General features: G+C 54.6%; 1 protein-coding gene across 17 annotated transcripts in view; it reads left to right on the top strand.

Annotated features, from left to right (window-relative positions):
- The window catches only part of TTC7B (tetratricopeptide repeat domain 7B), a 245,535-nt gene that overhangs the window by 194,733 nt on the left and 36,388 nt on the right, over positions 1-14,414 (top strand). For all 17 annotated transcript variants that reach the window (XM_089322087.1, XM_089322085.1, XM_089322083.1 and 14 more), the window contains one exon: positions 7,685-7,825. In XM_089322087.1, the coding sequence (XP_089178213.1) occupies positions 7,685-7,825 (141 nt within the window). The remainder of the gene's footprint in view (positions 1-7,684; positions 7,826-14,414) is intronic.

The following is a 14,414-nucleotide window of genomic DNA, read 5'->3' as shown; positions in this document are numbered from 1 at the left end:
GCCCACCCAAAGAGGGGAACTGAGGGGAGGGCTGCCACCCTCGGAAACTCTAGGCAGAGGGAACCCACTGCCTCTTGCCATCCCTATCCAGGGCAGCCATGACCAATGCACACAAGAGCAGTCGTAGCCATCAGTTTTCCTGGAACAAGCTAAGTAGGCCTCATAAAACTTAAAACTGCATCTGCCAAGATTTCAGGGAGACTGCACATTCCCTTGCAGGTAGGAGCCATGCTTTGCATGGTGGTTTGAAGCCATTGGTAAATTGTCACATTTCCCAAAGACTAGCTCTTGGACCGCCGATTCTTCTTGTCTGATATTTTGGGGCAGTAGTCGTCTCCCGCCTAGAGGTTCACAGTGCTCATAACACATTAGGGGCACCAAGAAGCCCTGAGATGGAAAGAATCCAAGACTCTGTTTGACCTAATGTTTCCAAGCTAATTCCATTGCTCCTCTCCCCACTCCACCATGACTGCGTTTTGGGAAATGCTGATAATGTACATGGGAATCCAGTGCACACTTGAACCATCTGAACCTTCTGCTTGTGGTCTCAAGAGCTGGTTCCCCTGCTCAGACTAGATGTGCCTTTATTTCTGGCTCAAAAACATCCCTTAATGGAAGAGATCTGTTCAGTATTAGCGTCTCACTCAGATTCTTCATAAAGAAAGATTTCACTGCCAAGTTCCTTTCACTGTCATCAAAAACACTTGCTTTTTGGAAAGATGGGCTCCTTGGAAATCTTCAAGCAGCCCTTGCTGGTTAAAGGGAGACCTGATAGGTTTATGTGAGGGACTTCAGTACTTTCCGAAGAAACAGCTGCATCACTCTGAAAGGCCAGGACCCGGAGCCCAGGGCCAGTCCTGGAGGGGCCCAGGCACCTCCTTTAAACTCCTGGGACTTTAGTTCCCGTGTCTGTCAAATTGCAGGTTTGACTACAGTTCCGTGAACACACACCTGCAGGAACTGAGCCTGACCTTCGGCGCCATCAGGTGCCTTCTCCCTGAGTGGCAGCCAGGATGGAAAGCAGGGACGTTGGTGAGCAGGCCTTGAACCAGTCACTTATTTGAAAGGCAAAGCGACAGAGAGACAGGGAGAGACAGAAAGACATCTTCCATCTGTGGGTTCATCCCCAGCATGGCTAAAACAGTCAGGGCCGAGCCAGGCCAAAGACAGGAGCCTGGAACTCCATCCGGGTCCCCAACGTGGGTGGCAGGGGCCCAAGGACTTGGGCCATCTTCTGCTGCTTTCCCAGACCATAGCAGGGAGCTGGATCAGAAGTGGAGCAGCCAGAACTTGAACAGCTGCTCCGATATGGGATGTCAGCATCGCAGGCGGCAATTTCACCTCCTGCACCACAGTGCCAGCCCCAGTAGCCCCATTCTGGAGTGCTCCCACAGTTGTCATTTTAGAGAGAAATGTGTGTTGATGTTTTATTCTCCTCTGCAAGCACACGCTAAAACCAAGATTGCAACTAGGTTTTTGGCTCAGTTTTTCCCATCGCTGATTCTGGTAAAAGTGCTGCTCCCTTCGGCAATCAATCACCAGGAGAAGAGAATGAACAGATCAGTGAAAGACACACCTCTCAAGTGAGCGCAGATTTAGAGGCCAGTTCAAGACAGGGGTGTTTTTCTTTCCATGTGGTTAGCACTTTATTACTGACTGTATTTTCTAATGTCCAGGAAGTGACTAGTCAGGTAGCATATTTCACCCCCTGCTCCTGCTAAGTAGAATCAAGTGGTTTAAAAAAAAAAATCCATGTACATGTGAAAACATTACTCACCATGTTTGAGGGCTGGCAGTTTTTAAATTTCAGCCCTAATATATATAACCTTTTTAAACATAACCTTTTCTTGCTATTTCAATCCAATTTAAATTAATATAGTTCTCCTTAATTAGTTCTGTGGTGCCTTTGTTTAAATAAGATTGAATGGAATTATAGGAGATTGACAAGTCAACCATCAGTAGCACTCAGCCTCTCATGGATGTTGTGGCGTGTGTGTCTGGAATTAGAATTCCATCATCCCCGTGGCACGGCACTCAAAGCCTCGTGACCGTGTAGGGAGAGGAGGGTTTAGGTAGAGACGGAGCATCTGCCCCGTGTAGTCCTCCAGAAGGTACTATCTCCAGCTTCGACAGCTGGTGTCTCCCCCCACGCTTGTGCACGGCTTCCTCCCACGCTTCCGTGTGTGTGACCACCTGCCGGCAGCATGCGTGCTGGCCCCTGCATGGCTTCTGGGGACGACGTGGCTCCGTCCCTCCTGCCTCCATGGGATCCCTCCCTATAGCTTTCCCTGGGAACAGTTCTCCCCTCCATCCAGGAGATGACCCGTCCTGGGAGGTTTCAGCTGTGATGGGCATTCTGTTCAAGTCATTTGGGAGTGGGATCTCGTCCATTGCCCTGGGGAGTGTGTACTTAGAATTGTGAGTGAGAAGAACCCACAGCAGGAGACACCACTATCAGTGGGACTGGGTGGAAGGCAGCGGGGGCCAAGCCACCATCAGACACGCCACCGAGAGGGGCATGGGCGCTGTCACAGAAGTGGAAATATAGAAGGGAGACATGGGCTGGTGCAGTGTGAACACACACACACAACCAGCCTCTTCAGCAAGAGAACCACCTACAGCAAAGATGGGAGTGGTCCCAATTCCTAGGGAAGGGTCACCAAAATTCTTAATTTTTTTTAAGCACAGAGGAAATATGGCTAACTGAGCACTGAGATGAGAGTACTCTCCTATGCCTTCCTCTCCCTTCAAAGAAGAGACGACCGTTGCCCCTCTCCGGGCCCCCGCGCAGCACCGTCAGCCTGGTTCTTCCAGCGCAGGCAGCAGGTGTGCAGAGGGCGCTGGGCTGCCAGCTGCCTGCACTGCTGCACCACTCCATTCCCAAGCCCTGTGTTGAGACACAGAAATTCTTTTCCTGGTAAAAGTGAAATGTCTCGAGCCAGGCCCACCGGCAGAATGCTGAGTCATTGAGACCGCTGTTCAGTGCTCAGCGTCTTCAGGAGACGAGCGGCTGCTTTTCCCTTCTTCGTGTAACCAGAGGGCACGGCTTCTAAGAACTGGAAGCTGCATGCATGCTATTGGCAGGTGCCGTCTGGGGACTGAGGGCTACAGCAGAGTGGTTTCTGCATGCCCCGCCCAGGAGCGGCTCAGTGTCTTCAAAATCTGTGGCGAGGTCAGGTATCTGCTGCGGGGGCCTCAGGCAGAAAGCACGTGGGGGACTGAGATGGTACTTGGGGTGCGCGCATGTGTGCATCTGTCCCCCATGTGCGTGCACGGGAGGTGAGTTACTCCTCCAGGGCTGGGGAGCACAGAGCCTCCCAGAAGCCTGGGCAGCCACTGGAGCAATGTGTCTGCGGATTCTTTCCCCATCCCAGTTGTCCCTGGCTCCTGGCACACGGGATGTGCACCGAACCACTAGGTGGGCAGGGTTCATCTGAGATCTGGTTCCTCTTCTACAAGCCGTGAAGGCCCGAGGGGAGAGGCCGTTCCGTGCCACAGGACAGTAAGGGGCCGCCGGAGTAGGAGCGGAGCCTGTAGTCAAAGTACAGTTGAGCAAGCACAGCCAAGCCACTCCCTGACGGTGACGCTTTGCCGAACAGAACCATTCACTCTGCGATCCTGGTGAATGGTGAAATGTTGTTGCCCTGTCAGGGGCTGGGTGAAACTGACCACAGGTGCCTTTCTCCACATGTGGGAAAGCGTTTTTGGAAAGGCTTCGGCTGCAGAGGCACCAGTGTGCCGCTGGGGGCAGCTTTCGCTGCAGCCTTGGTTCTTGGTCCTCTGGGCCATGGAGAAAAGGCATTGCACCCAGGTCCCAGGGCCTCTGCAGCTCCCCCAGTCCTGCTCTGTCACCCACAGAGGTAGTCCAGAGAGAGCCAGGATCCCTCTGCTCCATGGCCTCATGTGCCCTTGGGCAGTTCAGCCACAGACTTGAGTTCATGCTCTTCCCTGCCTGCAGCGGCGCGGCTGGTGTGGCAGTGGCTTTTCCAAGGCACGGTGTCCTGTGCCGCATTTTCTCCCTGGGGGAGCACCGCCCGGCCCGCAGCCGTCAGCTACAGCAGGGATACGGCACCTCGAATGAGCCCACACCCTGTCCCTGCATCACCTGTTGAACCTGGTTGCTTGGAAGCTTATTTCTGCAGAGTCTTGGATTCCAAGTTGGGATGCGTCCTGGCGTCTTCCCTCTGATTGCTTTCTCGGGCCCCCGTTTGTCCATGCCCCCCTGCCGTCAGAAGTGTCCCTCATCCCCATGCCCTTTGCCTCGGCGAGAATGAAAAAGGCTCTGTAAAACTACAAGGGGTCTTCAGAAATGCCATGGAAAGTGAGGACTGGGAGAAAACCTTACGTGGATTTTCAATTTTTAAAAAACGATTTATTTTATTTATTTGAAAGCTAGAGTTACAGGGAGACAGCGGAAGAAGCAGGGATATCTTCCATCCACTGGTTCACTCCCCAAATGCCTGCGGTGGTCTGGGCTGAGCCAGGGAGCTTCATCAGGATCTCACACGTGGGTGGCAGGGACCCAACTGCTTGAGTTATCACCAGCTGCCTCCCAGCGAATGGACAAGCAGGAAGCTAGAACTGAGGGTGGAACGAGGACTCAAACCCTGCTATGGATGCAGACGTTCCAACAGGCAGCTTAACCGCTAGGCCACATGCCCACCTGTGTTACTTTTAAGTGAATAAATAACTAAATATTTTAAACATGTCTCAGTTTTAATATTGTGCATGTCAACATATATATAACCCACATAAACAATTTTTCGGAGTCCAGGGGATTCTGAGATGAAGAAATCTGAGACAGGGGCAGGTGTTGTGGTGCAGCAGGCTAAGCCGCCACTTGGGACGCAAGTGTCACGTATCAGAGGGCCAGTTTGAGCCCTGGCTACTTTGCTTCTGATTCAGCTCCCTGCTAACGCACCTGGGAGGGCAGCAGAGGATGGTCCGAGTGCTTGGATTCCAGCACCCATGTGGGAGACCCCAGTGGAGTTCCTGACTGCTCGTTTCCACGGTTGCAGGCGTGTGTGGAGAGGACCAATGGATGGAAGATTCTATCTATCTATCTATCTATCTATCTATCACTCTGCCTTTTAAATAAAAGTTAATAAAATTTTTAAAAAGCACCCACCCAGATGCACTGTCCTTGACAACAGGGTCTTCCCGGGCTCTGCTCCCCAGATGACCGTTGGGCCCGGGAATAGTAGAAGAGTCCAGGCTGGCTGGGCTGGTTTTGTAGGCTTCTCTTGACCAGGTCTTAGTGACTGCAGTCCCTGTCCCTCCGGGGAAGTGGTTCTTAGTCTTGGCTGCACACCAGAGTCACATCAGGGAGTTAACAGACAGATGCCCAGCCCCACTCCTGGAGTTGGTGATTGACTTGGTCTGGGGTGGAGCTGTGACATCATGATTTTTTAAGATTTTTATTTATTTATTCGAGTGATAGAGTTATAGAGAGAGGTAGAGACAGAGAGAAAGATCTTCCATCCACTGGTTCACTCCCCAAAAGGCCACAATGACCGGAGCTGGGGCTATCTGAAGCCAGGAGCCATGAGCTTCATCCGGATCTCCCATGCAGGTGCAGGGGCCCAAGGACTTGGGGCATCTTCCACTGCTTTCCCAGGCCACAGCAGAGAGCTGGATCGGAAGAGGAGCAGCCAGGACACGAACCAGTGCCCATAAGGGATGCTGGCACTGCAGGTGGAGGCTTGGCCTACTGTACCCCAGTGCCAGCCCCAACGTCATGATTTTTTAAATGCCCAGGTGATTATGATGTGATGTCAAGGTTGAGAACCACTGTTCGGGTAGTCAGTGAGAAGGTGATGATTCTATTTATTTATTTATTTATTTTTTTGACAGGCAGAGTGGACAGTGAGAGAGAGAGACAGAGAGAAAGGTCTTCCTTTGCCGTTGGTTCACCCTCCAATGGCCGCCACGGCTGGCATACCGCGCTGATCCGAAGCCAGGAGCCAGGGGCTTCTCCTGGTCTCCCATGGGGTGCAGGGCCCAAGTACTTGGGCTATCCTCCACTGCACTCCCAGGCCACAGCAGAGAGCTGGCCTGGAAGAGGGGCAACCAGGACAGAATCCGGCGCCCCGACCGGGACTAGAACCCGGTGTGCCGGTGCCGCAAGGCGGAGGATTAGCCTAGTGAGCCGTGGCGCCGGCGGTGATGATTCTATTTAAGTAATCCTTGCAGCTAAAAACAAAAGCTCAGGAAAACTACATCAAGTCCTGTAACCAAAGTCAAAATGTCATTTTCCATAAAAAGGTTAAAAATAACATAAACCTAGAAATATCAGTGGCTGCTTAAACATTTTGCTGTTTCGTGTTTTGAAAACGAGTAATTGGACGCACGTGGCCTAAAGCAGAGTGGATTCTCAGCCGGACTTCAGGTTCCCCTCGTGCCGCCGGTTAGAATCCTTCCACTCTGCCTCAAGACCGCTCTTGTCTCACACATCCTCGCAGGCTGTGTCTGAATTACTGGGGAAGGTGGATTTCCACCTGCCAGACCCCCCTGAAGGATTTGAGGGTACTGAGGGGAAGGGCTGTTCCTGTCCTACGAGGCAGTCAGGACACAGTGGGGAGGACCGGCCCGTTGCTGCCAGTACGCTTCAGGTGAATTCGCAGTGCTGCACTCCCACCCCCACTGAAGTCACACTCATGCCCATCGTCTTTGCGTCACCCGCAGGATAAGCGCCAGGAGTTTCTGCACACTGGGCATTTCCCTTTGTGAACAGTCACCATTTTAAACTCCCCAGTTAGTTGATAGTTACCGCTCGCCATGCCAGAGCGTTCGTCTCCATGGCAAACTCAGGCGATCACAAGTATGAACAGTTTTGAGACCGAGAATCCTGCTGTCAGCTCCGAAGCCCCACGTCCAAGAGGGCAGTTTGAACGGGTGAGCAACATGCCCGTGTTTCAGGGGTGATCTCTGGTCCTCAGCCCTCTGCAAGGTCAACACGAAGAGATGCAGGCTTTGCCGCATGCACTGCACCTGCTCCCTGGACGGGCACATGTGCTCAGTCCCCTCCCTTAGCCTGTGAGGTCTACGGAGAAGCCAGGCAGGTGCGTCTTCTGAGCTCCAGTGTCTTTGGTAGAACTCCCCCCTCCCTGGTGGCCTGGTGTTAGCCCCAAGAATGGACTTCTGCTTAGCCCCAAGGCAAAAACGTGCTCTCCCTGCAGTTTGTAACTCGTGTTCCTGATCCTGGGGTGTGACAAGCTGCACCCAGGGAGGGGGCAGTCGCCGGACTTGTCTTGGCCACGGCCAGTCCCTCTTCTCCACATACAACCCCAGGAGGCACACGTGACCCTTCCTGCTGTGGAGCGTCTAGGCAGGGGTGCTTTGCAAGGTCCCTTTTGTTAGCCCTTGTCTCACAGCTGTGTCTGTAGCTCTCCCCCTGCTGGCCCCCGACACGCGCACGGTGCCAGACTGAGCTCCTGGAGGGAGCACGTCGCCTAGCATGTGCTCTGTGTGTTGACTAGATTAGCTACAACAGCAGGATGGAAACCCAGGTTCCAGGCAGGAATGGTCGTCCACATCTCTTACGGACACGAAATCTCAGGAACGTGCCGGGGCAGGGGTGCGTGTGTACGTGTGCACCTGTGTCTGTGTGTGGGAGGAGGTGGTTTCGTGGTTGGCTGGGTGACCGTTTCCCTCCTGATTCTGTCTTCTCCAAAACCTCCCACAGGCTCTGTCCACGCCACGTCAGTAGCAGCCTCCAGGGTGGAGCAGGCTCTGTCAGAAGTGGCCTCGTCTCTGCAGAGCAGCGCCCCCAAGCAGGGCCCACTACACCCCTGGATGACACTGGCACAGATCTGGCTCCACGCAGGTACCACCCCACCCCACCCTGCCCGTGGGCCCCTCGACCCCCACTGCCGGGCCTGGGGCTGCAGGACCCTCTAACCCAGGACCCCTGCTGCCTCGGCAGCCACGCACCCCGCTGGGAGGCTCTCCGTGCTGGGACCGTGAATTGCTGGGCAGCTGCCTGGCCCTCCCCTGCCTCAGCGTCCTGACCCAGAGCCTAGCACACAGTGGCATCCGGGGAGGAGGTTCCAGTGGGGGTTGGGGGTGGGGCTGGTGAGGGTACATGGTTGAGGGGCTAGCGGGCTACGCCCCAGACTGGCTGTCACTAGCCAGCGGCACAGACCAGAGTTCTGGAGTTCCCTGTCTACCTCTGAGTTTCCATTTCTTATCTGTACCGTGGGGTTGAGGATAGCCCCTGTCTCCAAGGGTTGACGTATCTGTACAGTGGGGTTGAGGATAGCCCCTGTCTCCAAGGGTTGACGGGCACTGGGCCTGGCGCATCTTGCCAGGAAGTCTTAGAGTCTCTCGGAGACACATGGGCCCCACTCACTGTTCTGGTTGCACTCCTCGTCATCCACAGAGGGGAGGCAGGTAGAAGCAGCTGCTGACCTGGGCATCAGCCCAGGGCAGGGGGTGGGCACGCTTCCCCTGCCCCAGTCACACGTGGACGTCCACTCATTTATGCCCCAGGGCTTTTGTGTAGCTGGGGATCCCAGCATGCATTATCCGGGCAGTGCGTACCTCTCCGTACAGAGCCTCCTGGCCAAATAATGGCTGTTGATTCACGGACATACTTAGATCTCTCCATAAAAGGTGGCTTCTCTTCCTCCCATTCTGTGCCTTGGTCTGCACAGCCCCGGCTGGGCCTCCTGGGCCTGGACTCTCAGGGTGTGGGGAAAGCCCAGATTTGGCTGAGAGCAGCGCTCATTATGCCCTGGTAGCCCATCTGTGTGCTCCATGCTTGCCAAGGCTGACCGCGTGATGTCCAGCCTTGCTGCACACGACAGAGGACCTTCATGTAGGAAAACACGATAGGATTTGCCCGGCTTGGGCATGGAACAAAGCCACAGCCAGTCAGCCTTTCCTGTCATCCTTACCTGAGCCCTGACAGCTACCGTAATTTCTGAAAAGGAGAGCTGGGCCGTGAGCGTGCGATTGTTCCTCCCTGCTGCAGACTGCACTGGGCCTCTGGCAAAGAGAGGTCCCAGACAGGCTGCCTCCAGGCCAGGGGGCCGCGGGCATGCCTGTCAGCAGCTCAGGCTTCTGGCCCTGTCCTGCACAGTCACCTCCACGGACCGCAGCTCAGAGAGCAGAAAGGAAGGGAACCCAGCTTCGCGAGTGGCCCCCGTGAGCCTGGCTGGGCCGGCAGGGCCGGTGTAGGGAGCACGGTTGTCTCTCAGATCCGGCTGCAAGATGAGTTTTTGAAAAGGCTGAAGTCTAAAACCCCGGAGGGCTGGGGTCCTCCTTCTAGCTCCCTGACCTGACATCGGTGCTTCTCAGAAAGCACGTGGCCTGATGGCCCCCAGGCCCTGGAGAGCTCCCTGGAGAGCGTTCCTCCCCACCATGGCCCTTGGGGAAGAAATCCTGTAGCTGCTTTTGGAACACTGAAGAACTCCGTGGCTAAAACTGTTAGGAGCAATCCTTGGATTTTTCTATAATCACATAAGACCCATCTCTCATGACCTTGGCCTCTGGGTCAGAAAAGTCTTCATTTGCCAGTTAAGGCAAACAGGCTACAGTGCCTGTACCATTCTACAGGCTGCTGGCATTCAGGTGTGGGAAGCGGCTTTCCGCGTGGGCCCTGGGTAAAATGCGCCTGGTGTGTGCAGTTGACGTGTGGCATGAATGAATGGAGTCGGCCAGAATCTTCTCTTGGAGGGATGACTTTGTCTGAGTCAAGACCTTTTCTTTGAAAGGTAATTTCAGGAGAAAACAGCTTCCACGGACTCACAAGTTTTACCACATGTGGTTTGAGCTCATCTGCTCTGAGAGGCGAAAGAGAGGTGACTGCACCTTTTGATGAGTCATGGAAACCAGATAACTGGTGCCCCGTGTCCACCATTGGCGCCAGCAGCGCTTCCAGATTCCCTGGACTTTGCAAAGCTGTAGGAGAAATTAGTGGGATCGAGGCTGTCGCTCCCCGTCTTCGTGGAGGAGCGACACAGGACCCTGCGCTGTTCTTTCGTCTGCTCGGCCCTCCCCGGGTTTGCTGCTGGTTCTTCCCGGGTTGGCTACTATCCCTTCCACCTCCGTGGAAGGGCAGTTCCCCCTGGCCGCATTCCCCACTTCCGCAGGGGAGCGGCACACCGCCGGCCGGTTCTCTGGGGGGCTGCACAGGTGTTCCTTCAGCTAGATGTTCCCCATAGATGTTCCCGGTGAATGCCATCTCTCTCCTCCTTTATAGTCCTCCTCCGCCAATCCTAACTCGGCTGCCCACACGCCGAGTACGCTGCTCTCCTCCAATCAGGAGCAAGTCCTACAGTTAATTGGTTGAACTGGAGGCAGCTGTGCGGAAGCTGTTTACTTCTCTCCCAGCGCCATATTGTGGGAGAGCAGATGCATAGAATAAGTCTTAATTCCAGTAACAGTCTAGTCCGGTTTGCTCCCCACAGATCCCCCTTTCTTTTTATTTTTGGCGTTGATACAAGCCTGTCTTCGGTGTCCCGCAGCACACACTCTGCTCTACTTGCTAGAGTTGCCACAGGCTCTTACAAGTCCTATCAATCAGGAAAACCGAATCTGGGTCCTCTCTTCGCCATTGTGAGGAGGTTTTTAGGCGCTGATGCGTGCCTGTGTTCGGTGCCCTGCAGCGCATGCTCTGCTCTGCTAGAACTGCCTGCAGGTGTTTACAAAACCTATCAGGCAAACCGAATCCAAGCCTTCTCATTGCCTTTTTGTGGGGAGGCCTTACTGATGTTAATTCGTGCCTGTCTTCGGTGACCTGCGGCTCATACTCTGGTCGAGCTTTGCTGGCGCTTACCGCCTTAAATCAGGCAGACCGAATCCAAACCTTCTAATTGCGGTATTGTGGGGAAGCCTTACTGATGTTAATTCGTGCCTGTCTTCGGTGACCTGCGGCGCATAAGCTGCTAGCTGCCCGCAGGTGCTCATCGCCTCACTTGATTAGGCAGACCGAATCCAAGCTCTCACATTGCAGTGTTGTAGGGAGGCCTTTTTATTTCTCTATTTCTCTATCTCCGGGCATTCCTATTTCTCCCATTTTACTTCTGTCTTCCAGCATTCCTATTTCTCTCACTTTACTTCTAAACTTCTGTTTCTCTTATCCCTGCGGCTTTCCGGCACCTCGCCCCGCCGGCGGGTTCCCGGCTCTGCACCGCTTCAGCCCGCGCGCCTCTCTCATCTGCGCAGCTTCCCGGCTTTGCGCGCTCCGCGGTCTCCACGCTTAACCCTTTCGCGTCTGAACCACGGCCTACGCCAGCGTTCCCTATCTATTCACGCCCCGTGCTCTCTCTGCACGCGGCGGCTTCCGCGAGTAACACAGCGTAGCTTGCGTCTCCACCACTAGCATTCAATCCAAGTTCTCCGGGCTAGCCTGGCGAATTCAACCCAGCGTACGTCTCCGCCCCACGGTTTGGCTTCCCGTCCTTTGCTCCCCGGGCTAATCAGACGGATCCCAACCAGGCTCACGTTTCAGCTTCTAGTTTCAACTTTTCGCCCCCTATTCCCGGGCTAACTTGAGAACCCCAAAGTGGCTTTCGTTTCCGCCTCGGCCTGCCCCCCGCGGCTTCAATTTCCCTAACATTTTTCTCTACCCGGTATGTTTCCCCAAGCTTTCCTCCAACAATATTCCTCCCTCATTTCTCCTGGCCTCTCCCCACAGTCCGTATCCGAGTCTGTTTGTTCTAGCTTTCACTTTCGCTTTCGACCTTAGAGATTTCTCCCAGCTTCCCCCCGTAGTCCGTATCCGAGTCTATGCCTAGGCTTTCAATAGCTTCTTCCGGCACCTTTTTCGTCCGGCTTTTCCCTAGGCTGTTTGCTAGTCTCTCTCTCCGGTATTTTCCCAGCTCTTCCCGTTTCTTCCCTCCTAAGTTTCATATCCATCCTAAGTTTCCTATCCGAGTCACGTTTCCTATCCGAGTCACGGCACCATTATGTCGCTCCCCCTCTTCGTGGAGGAGCAACACTAGACCCTGCCTAGGCTTCATATCCGAGTCACGGCACCATTATGTCGCTCCCCGTCTTCGTGGAGGAGCGACACAGGACCCTGCGCTGTTCTTTCGTCTGCTCGGCCCTCCCCGGGTTTGCTGCTGGTTCTTCCCGGGTTGGCTACTATCCCTTCCACCTCCGTGGAAGGGCAGTTCCCCCTGGCCGCATTCCCCACTTCCGCAGGGGAGCGGCACACCGCCGGCCGGTTCTCTGGGGGGCTGCACAGGTGTTCCTTCAGCTAGATGTTCCCCATAGATGTTCCCGGTGAATGCCATCTCTCTCCTCCTTTATAGTCCTCCTCCGCCAATCCTAACTCGGCTGCCCACACGCCGAGTACGCTGCTCTCCTCCAATCAGGAGCAAGTCCTACAGTTAATTGGTTGAACTGGAGGCAGCTGTGCGGAAGCTGTTTACTTCTCTCCCAGCGCCATATTGTGGGAGAGCAGATGCATAGAATAAGTCTTAATTCCAGTAACAGTCTAGTCCGGTTTGCTCCCCACAGAGGCCTCACGCCCCCAGGCCCTGGGTTCTGGTGGCCCTGTGGATCCCCTTTCTCTTGGTGCTTTTTTCTGGGGCTCTGAGTGTTGAGGGAGCTCACGGTGGGGCCACATAGTGGAGAGGGCCCCAGATTGGAGCCTTGCAGGGGCGCTGTCTCTAAGACAACCTCACATTTCCAGCCGGTTGTATCCAAGGGTCTCTGGGCCGCTTGTGCAAGCACGTGAAAGACAAGGAGATCATAAGCAGACCGCCTGAGGCTCCACTGCTGTGAGGGGCAGGCCGGGGCCCAGCTGGGAGCACGGACCATGGAAGGACAGCTGTGAGCACCTCCTCTTCTGTCCTGACACCCCTGGCCCCAGAGCTGCAGAGTCTTTCATCAGGACCCACTCGGGGTGTCCATGTTGGTCCTTTGGTTTGTCTGGACCTATGTCACAAGTTGTTTTCAAGTGACACAGGCACGTGGCACACCAAGAGGTAGGACTGACATAAAGTGAAGAGGCTCCATCCACCCCTGAGCTTCATCACCCTCCCAGCAGACACCTCTGCCAACCGTGCTGTGCGCCTTCCAGTCCTACTTCCCTGTGCCTTGTCCCCACCAGCCATCCCTGGAGCCTCAGGGTTGCTCACACGTCCACACCTGGAAGGCTGTGGAGCGTAAGCGGGCCGTGTGTCATATCCAGCCCCCAGCGGACAGGCCGTGTGTCATATCCAGCCCCCCGCGGACCCGTGTCCTGCTCGTCTCTAGTGTTTTGCCACTGCAGACCTGGCTTCAGGAAGTCCCCCTGGATGTGTAAGGCAGACTCCACGGGTCAGAGGCTGTGCACTCCTTAGCTGTGGTGAACTTTGTCGCGTTACCTTCCTCGGAGTTGTGCCTGTTCACACTCCAGTCAACAAGGCGCGCCTGTCCATATCTCACATTCTTGCCACACCAGGAATGATCACATCCTAGCGCTGTGCGGCCCCACATGTAGAAGCCGGTGTTTCCATTGTCCATGCCTGGCTTTCATCCAGTTGTCTTCTTAGATACCGAGCTTCTCTTTTTCCATTCGTAAGCATTTATTAGTGTCCATAGGAATTTGCCTTGAGCCTATGATAAGCGCTGTAAATATTTCCCCCAGTTTTGTTTTGTCTTTTTTTATGCTCACTTTCCTGAAAGTTTGAAATATCTCCGGTGCCATTTGTATGTGCATTCTTTTTTTAAAAAAAATAAGATGTATTTGTTTATTTGAAAGGGAGAGCCATAGAGAGAGAGAGAGAGAGAGAGAGAAATCTTCCATCTGCTGGTTCACTCCCCAAATGGCCTGAACAGCCAGGGCTGGGCCAGGCTGAAGCCAGGAGCCCAGAACTCCATCTGGGTCTCCCACATGGGTGGCCAGGGTCCAAGTCCTAGGGCCTTCCAGGCACATTAGCAGGGGAGCTGGATGAGAATTAGAGCAGCCAGAATGCGAACCCGCACCAGTGTGGGATGCCGTTGTCACAGGTGGCGGCTGCACTCTCTCATAATGGAAGTCTGGGGAGGCTTTTCCCCCACTGCGCAGTAGGGACCCAGGCTGGCAGAAGTGGGTGCCTTTGCAGTCTCTCTGGGGCAGAAGTGAGGGGAGCTCAGTTGGAACATCTGATGTCACAGCTCTGAGACACCCACAGGTGCCCTGGGGAACGCAGGCCCTCCTGCCGGCCATGCAAACCCACCGTCACAGCAGCTCAGAGCCGAGCCAGAGCCTTCCCGGTGCCCGTCTTTCCACCTCCACATTGGGATGGCAGCTAAAAATGACTTTGCGGGAGGTGGCTAACTCCTGCCTGTCACTTGCTAATAGTTACAGCGTTGGCTTTGGCACCTCTCTCAGTTGAAACCAGCGGCTATTCTTAGATGTGCAAGATCAACTTTTCTGATTCCTGCTGGGGATGTAAAGCTATGATACTGTCACAGTCCCTTGCCCCTGGCACAGCCTG

Source organism: Oryctolagus cuniculus, chromosome 20 (genome assembly GCF_051225735.1).
Source record: "Oryctolagus cuniculus isolate XC-2025 breed Fujian yellow rabbit chromosome 20, ASM5122573v1, whole genome shotgun sequence".
Classification (NCBI taxonomy): Eukaryota; Metazoa; Chordata; class Mammalia; order Lagomorpha; family Leporidae; genus Oryctolagus; species Oryctolagus cuniculus.
Note: the sequence above shows the minus strand (reverse complement) of the source record. Positions and strands in the feature narration are given on the sequence as shown.